General features: G+C 42.1%; 1 protein-coding gene across 1 annotated transcript; it reads right to left on the bottom strand.

Annotated features, from left to right (window-relative positions):
• Nucleotides 1-3248: 3248 nt before the first annotated feature.
• On the bottom strand, nucleotides 3249-6840 carry LOC146577809 (uncharacterized). The gene is made up of 4 exons (XM_085255540.1): nucleotides 6811-6840; nucleotides 4300-4431; nucleotides 4038-4187; nucleotides 3249-3925 (listed from the first exon to the last, which is right to left on the bottom strand). Exons 2-4 carry the CDS (start codon nucleotides 4386-4388, stop codon nucleotides 3808-3810), a joined length of 357 nt encoding a protein of 118 aa, XP_085111666.1. The 5' UTR covers nucleotides 4389-4431; nucleotides 6811-6840; the 3' UTR covers nucleotides 3249-3807.
• Nucleotides 6841-7442: the final 602 nt, after the last annotated feature.

The following is a 7442-nucleotide window of genomic DNA, read 5'->3' as shown; positions in this document are numbered from 1 at the left end:
TACTTTCTTTCACACTCTGATGGATGCATCAGAGGGCAGCTTGGGTTTAGTACGTTACCCAGTACATTTGCCAGCCAGTGTTTGATTCACAAACCTAACTAGTAGCTGACCTGCTCCCCTCCTGTGCTACAGTCACCCCAATCTGACTGAAATCATGGAGCCCAAACTCTGACTTATGTTGGACACACTGACAATCCTCTGGTCCACAAAGTGCAGCATAGAGGTGACTGAAAAGAACAAATGTAAACGTAGTACTACAAACCATAACCACAGAGTCCAGGTGTGTTTGATGTTGCTGTGCAGACTGACCAGTGGAAACCTCTGCTCTCTGCTGGTCCACTCTGTGGAGGAGTAATGTATAATTAGCTCATGTTATGTCTGTCCACACACAGACACAAGCTAAAGGTCCATGAAGTGATGTTTGGATGGGTTCAGTCAATCAGATGACTGTCATGGTGGAGCTTTGCTAGTCCTGCTGATCCCACTGAGAATTAACAACTCAGTTTCCAGATGTCTGTAGTTTTCTGCTCAGTTTCTTTAGTCCCAACAGCTCTTACCATCTCCTGCATAAAGCTTTCCCTCCATGCTCAGATGCCCTGGAACAAGGTGCTCTCTTTATATCAGTGACTGGTTTAAAGGGACAACTTGCAGTGCTCGCCAAACTTTGTGTCAGCAAAAGTAGTTCTAATGTTTCTTACATTTATTACATTTTTACATTTTTACACACACAAATCAATGAACGCAAAAACATAAACCTTTCAGATATTTTGTTTCACAATGTTACAAAACTCAGTTCAAAACTACACAGTCTGATTTACAAGTACAAAATATTTATGACCACAGTTTGAGCCGATGTATGTCCCGAGTCTGTGGACTCAGTAGTTTTGTTTTGATTGTTATTGTCTTTTGTTACAATTTCATTCTGATTAAGATTTTCTAGTTCTGAGGTTTTGGTTTCTGTGTTCCCTCTGTACTGTGTTAATATTGTGTCTCTGTGTTCACTTCCTGTTTTATTTTGACAGTGCCATGTCCTACGTTAGTGTGTCTACTTTTGCTTCCCCTTGTCTGGTTATGTCCAATGAATCCTGCTGTGTCTCCCTTTTCTCATTCCCTGATTTCTCTTTTGTGTATATGAGCCCTTTGTTTTCTCCTGCTTGTTGCTGGTTCGTCTGTGTTGTCTCCCCGTGTCTCCGTTTAAGGTTTCAGGTTAGTTTTGTAGTTTTTTCAGTAGAGGTTATCTTAGCTTCTGCACAGGCCATCTCCACTGCACTTCACCGTTTCAATAAAGCTCACTCACTTCACAGCAGTGTCGGCATCTTGGGTCCTTTATTAAATTCAACATGGCTCGCCCCGCTAGCCGTGACATAAGATGTGAAAACAATATCCAAAAAACATGAGGGACAAACAGGGAATAGTTTTAAGGTGCAGGGCCAACAAACTGAGTCTAGCCATGAACTCAGAGTTGATTGAATTAGCATTTTGAATTGGCTGATCTGAGCAATCAAGTCTATGTTCACTTTGAGTTAAGATTATACGTGATTGATGGAAAAGAAAAAAGCCGTCATCAGCAACTGATTCTGATTTAGCAGGTTTTCAAATCTAAACGGTACCCATCCCTAGCTGGCTGTAGTTAAACCTTTACTTAAAAAGCATCCCTAGACCCAGCTGTCTTAGCTAATTATAGGCCGATCTCCAACCTGACAATCCTTGAAAGAGTAGTTGGGGGGCGACAATCAGAGGGGCAGTGTGATGATCTTAGGTTACGAACTACCGCAGTCAAGTCATTAAGGGAGACGGGATCAAACTGCTCTAAGACAGCTGAGCACACAGGAGAAAGACTCGGATCTGAGGCAGCAGTCGGCGAGACAAGAGCCCTAATAGACAGAAGCTTGTTGTTAAAAAATGCTAAAAAGAGTGACGCTGAAAAACTAGTTCATGCATTTATTACTTCCAGGCTGGATGACTGTAATTCATTATTATCAGGATGTCCTAAAAACTCCCTGAAAAGCCTTCAGCTGATCCAAAATGCTGCAGCAAGAGTCCTGACAGGGACTAGAAAGAGAGAGCAGATTTCTCCTGTTTTGGCTTCCCTTCATTGGCTGCTCCTCACATACAAGGTCTTAAATAATCAGGCCCCATCTTATCTTAATGCTGCACCACAACACCTGATCTCTGGTTTCCTCACCTCTTCAATCCCACTTTAATACTTGACTAAACTCATTTTCCTGTTTAGGTGTTGAGGCAAAGCCGCCCATCTACAATGCAGGCAACAGCAAACGGAGCTATTTTTGATTCCCTTTGAGTTTTTTCTACTTTTGTGCTACAAAATGTTCAAGCTGATTAAATTCATTAGAATAAAAGTTCAGATAATTTTCTCATATTAATGTTGGAGGTAGAAATTCAGGGAACTTTGCACAAAAACTGGCAGAAATTTCCTTCAAAGATGCAGTTTTTACTTTAATACTGTGAGTACATTTCAGAGCCTGGACTCTTTTACCTTTACTTGAGTAAAGAAGTTGAATCATTATTTCAGCTTTAAGAGGGTATTTTAACACAAACATCAGTCCTTCTACTTAAGTATGTTTGACACTTTGTTTAATCATCATTTTTAATGATCAAATATAATTATGTTTGTTATTTGTGGATTTTAAATGTCCTTGACAGAGACAGATGATGATCATTATCCTGCACTGTGGTCTCAGGTTTGGTCGAGCTAGCACAAAGAATGGCTATGTTGAACTTCCTCCTGGGATCTACACTAAGAAGTGAGTCCAACATTAGCAGGGTCTCTTTCCTTTATCTGATTCACTTTAGCATTCACAGTCACGTGAAGCTTGTTATTAACTCGATAAGTCAACCCAGGGTTTCAGCTGAGCGCTCACATGAAACATGGCAGCATCTGATCAATCATATTCATGGAGACGTGTATCAGCAACAGAGCAGCTGAGTTTGCAGAAGGAAGTCAAACTAAACCACAGGAACAATATTTGGAGATTACACACATAATAAAATACTAGCAGTAACACAGCTGCTGCAGACAAATCAGTCGTGTGATCGTGTGTGAGAGGAGAAGGACTGTAAAGGAGTTTGGTGTTAAAAGCTCTGTATGAATGTGGGAGACTTTGAAGGGCTTTAAAAAGGCCAATATAAAATAAAAGGCAGCAAAATTGCTGAGTGTGAAAGTCACCAGACTTATCAGACCTCTGTGATTAAGACCTGCAAGAACACCTGTTTGTACTTGTTGGCATTATATCAAACACACACGTATATTAAGCCTTTGTTTGAACTCTGGTTGAATTTGTTACTTTCAGACTGTGAAACATCACAGAGGCTGCAGCTGCAGATCTTTTATTCACCTGGAAATTTACTTTAAATGTTAGATGGAAAATGTGTTGCTCAGTTTCACCAAAGTAAGAACAATAATCCATAAACCTTCATAAAGACAAACATCTCCCAGAACATTGAGCTGCTGAAGTGTCACTGAAGGGAAAAACTATTTGTCCTCCTCCATCCAGCAACACCTGAAACACCTGAGTGGAAGCTCCTCCCTACACTGTGTTTGAAGCAAAGCACAAAGGAGACACCTGCTGGAGCAGCTGGAGTCCTACAGACACTCAGCCTCTTCACTACACAAACACCTCCTACAACATCCACTCTTTCCACTCTGACTGCTGTGTTTGTGGAAACACTCCAACACACACCGCTTCACACACCAACATAGAAATGTGTGTGAAAAAGAGCTGAGCTGATATTAAACATGAGGATTTATTCAAAAATACAGAGTCAGGAACAACATCTAGACACACATTACCTCTCAGCAGCAGAAGAACAGCCTTTAAAGTTTGCACCAAAATCCTTCGACCTGTTGCTCTTTAAGGAAACACAGCTGGGTTCAGGTCCAGGAGATTCTGGCCTCTTATTGATCCTAAAAGAAAAACAATAAATGTCACAGCTTCATGAGACAGGAAGGAAAAACTGGAAATATTAAATTAAAGACATGATGAACAATGTGAAACTCATAAAAATAATGTACTTACTCTTTGTCACATAACAGTCTTTTGTTAAATTTTACAATAACACCCTTCGACATGTTGCTCTTTAAGGAAACACAGCTGGGTTCAGGTCCAGGCTCTGGATTAGTTTCAGGGTTATGTCCAGCTGAGCCTGGTACGCCCCACAGCTCTGGGCTTTAAAACAACACACACAGAGGTATGAGTGTGAATAATGATGGCGCAGTGATGTGAGTGCTGAGCTGTGACATGGAGAAGAGTCATGGACAGTTAGAGATGGTCATCTCACCTCTGAGCTTTGGTCTGGCTCTCATGTTCCCCACACAGAGTGCTTTTAGAGGGAGGGACTCCCTCCTCTCTGTCCTCACACTGATCCATGCTGCTCAGTTCACATCAGCTCACACACACTTTCTACCTTCACCTGCAGAGGAAACACAAATCATTCATGTGCACATCAACTGAGAGCTGCAGAGGTCGTGTCTGATGTGTTGGACTAACATCCATCTGAGACGCAGCTTTCATCAGTTCACTACAAAAAGTGTCACAGAGCCCAGTTCAGCCTCCAAATCCTCCATTACTGTAGTCCTACAAAGCAGCAGGTCAAACATGGCTGCAGAGAGCAGCTTTATGTCAGTAACCATGTCCAGGACCGAGCTGACTGCTTACAGAGTTCATACTCTAACTGCTAGCTGCTCTGCTAGCTAAGCTAACTCAGTAACAGTGACTCTGACAGCAGTTACTGTGGAACAGCGGCCGAGCTCAGGACACATTCAGTGTGTTTAGTCTGAGTCCTGGACTCTGATTCAATGGATTCAATCCAGCTCAGAGTTTCATGTGTTCATCAGAATAAAATACATGTACTAATATAACAGAAGTAATGCTCTGAATGCAGGACTGTAATGGAGGATAAACAAGGTTTTTACAGCCTGAAAGAAACATTCAGTTCATATATTTGTAGACAGTGAAGCAGTTTTTAATACTGCAGCTGTTTCCTTCACCTGTGTGTGTGTGAGCCACACCTTCATGTGCTGCTTTAGAAATATGTGGTCTGACTGCTCAGACTGAGTCTAGGAGGAAAGTTCACACGCTGGAGAAAGTTTTGTTCCTAACTTTGTCAGAGTTCGGCTCCAAAGACAAAGAAGACGGAGCTCACAGTCTGTAGATGGTCCTCAGTGTGTGTGTGAAGCCAAGAAAGCACACAGGAGTGTGTTTATGTCAGCAAATCAGTGTGTGTGAAGAGTCTGAGGGAGTGTGTGAATGAGACTAAACACTGAACAGTCCAAGAAAAGCGTCTGGATTTCTTTAAGTTTAACTTAAAGAAGTCCAGACGCTTTTCTTTTTGTCTCCATAATGTCTCCATAATGCTGCAATGTTATCTGCCCCAGAAACACTGTGCAGAAGCTCTGATGGTGACACAGAAAAGTCACAGTGGAGATACTTCTGTCCACCTTTGATTAGACTCATTATAAAAAGGAAACAAAGTTTGAACACAGTCATGTTTCCAGTTCACTGACTTACATTTATTCCATGGACACTCACTCTAACCTGAAGCACAGCTACAACCCAACATTGTTGAGGCCTCATCTCCTCCTTTCCTGACTGTAGAGGTTAAATATGCAACAACCGACAAATAAAAGAATTTGGTTCATTTCAAAGAAATTCACACGGCGACCAAGTAAAGTAACCGTAGTAAAGGAGACAACATCCCGTTGATGGTGGGATTATTTGAAAGATTTGCTTTAGTCACGTCACCAAATGCAGTTGAACCACCCGTGGATCCATGTTTGACCATTCTACCACTCTGAGCTCTGCTTTTGAATCATTTTATTATTATCATCATTCATTTATTCATTCTTTGGAGGGGGCTATTTCCTAATGCCGCCCTAATAAGCTGATGTTCAAGGGGAAATATAACAGAAACTCTTTCAGTGTTATTCATTAATAAATTAACAGATAAACTGTGAAGAAGAAAAAAACTGAGATTTAAAGGAGAGAGTGAGAAACTTGATCATCCATCCTCATAATACATGTTTATCAGTATCTGCTGTGACCATACTGCAGTAATAACTACAAGTCTACATTTCTGTGACTGTTGATCAATCACAGCAGGAATCTGAGCTCATCTCTGCACACAGAGCAGCTTCAGCTCTGGGATAAACTGCTCGCTTCACGTCCTTCTCAGCTCACAGACACTCATCCTGATATTTTCCTTTAACATTTGATGGTATAATTCATCTGAGTTTACACTTTATCTGCATAAATACAGAAAAACAGACCCAAACACCAGAAACCATCAGTTTCACGTTCAACGGGAAGTGGCTCAAACGTCACAGTTTCATAACGTCACCCTGAACTCCACTCACGGAGTTTCTGTCGCCATTGTAGTTTTTAAAGTCCCGTGATAAAGGCGGGTCTTTCTGTGAATCCGCACGCTCATTGGCTAATAGCTCGAGATTGACACATCGTTATCCAATGAGCGTGCGGGAACTTCCGACATAAAGTTGTTTCCTTTGAAAAACCAAAGTCTGATTATTTTTGCCTCCACTGACGGAGCCTGTTGTTCCCGCCACAGAGACACAGTAATGTCAGAGCGGTGTTAACACTCACCCTGCCTCAGCACAGCTCTCACTCTCCTCCTGCTCTCTCACACTAAACGGAGGCTCAGCTAAACTCACTTCCTCTCTACTTACAGGAAACCAGCGCTCAGAGGAGCCGACCGGCCTCACATTTCACCCACAGACACGAACAGCGTGGAATTATTTTATGTCATAAGAAGAAACATATTCATGTTAACACTCACCTGCCTCAGCTCCACCTTCCTCCTCCTGCTTTCACTTTCACTGCTGCTCCCTAAACACAGAGGATGCTGGGACTTGTAGTTGTTTCCTTCCGGTGCGGTCTTCCTCTTTGTTTGTTTGTGTTTGTGTTCAAGTTATTTCGATCATGTAAACATCAACAGAACACGTGAAGCCACACAGAGTTTGTATGTCGAGGTGGGTAGGAGGGTTTGAGGGTTTGGGGAGGGGTCAGAGGGAAGAGGTCTCTCAGTCTTGACAATCCACATTGATGGCATTGCATCTTTCAGCGTGTTTGTGGGTCGATTTGGATGCTCCAGGTGTGAGAGCAGCCACTCAGCCTCTACTGCAGATGTGTGTCACAAGTTCATCTAGTAGTAGGCTATGGCACTTGGCCACAGGTGGCAGCAGTGGACTGGCCTCCATGTGAGACTGCTCCAGCTGCTATGTGATAGTCCAGCTGCAAACTGAAGATCATATGCAAGTTTTGGAAATTAAACTGTACAATATAAAGCGCCTTGAGGCGACTGTTGTTGTGATTTGGTGCTATATAAATAAAATTGAATTGAAATTCAGAATATTCTTAACTTAGCTTTAAAACCAACCCAATCTCTCCTCCACACTCACAAACAAAGAC

The sequence above is a fragment of the Mchenga conophoros genome, linkage group LG3 (assembly GCF_057382185.1).
Source record: "Mchenga conophoros isolate Kocher_MC1m ecotype Shallow Benthic linkage group LG3, M_conophoros_male_GT1.1, whole genome shotgun sequence".
In the NCBI taxonomy this organism is placed as follows: domain Eukaryota; kingdom Metazoa; phylum Chordata; class Actinopteri; order Cichliformes; family Cichlidae; genus Mchenga; species Mchenga conophoros.
The sequence above is the reverse complement of the archived record's forward strand: the minus strand, read 5'-3'. Positions and strand labels throughout refer to the sequence as shown.

Coding starts and splice junctions, on each gene's coding strand:
- LOC146577809 (XM_085255540.1), bottom strand. CDS start 4,388: ATGGATCAGTGTGAGGACAGAGAGGAGGGAGTCCCTCCCTCTAAAAGC. Junction 4,188..4,299: donor AGCCAGACCAAAGCTCAGAG/GTGAGATGACCA, acceptor GTTGTTTTAAAG/CCCAGAGCTGTGGGGCGTAC. Junction 3,926..4,037: donor AGACTGTTATGTGACAAAGA/GTAAGTACATTA, acceptor TTTTTCTTTTAG/GATCAATAAGAGGCCAGAAT.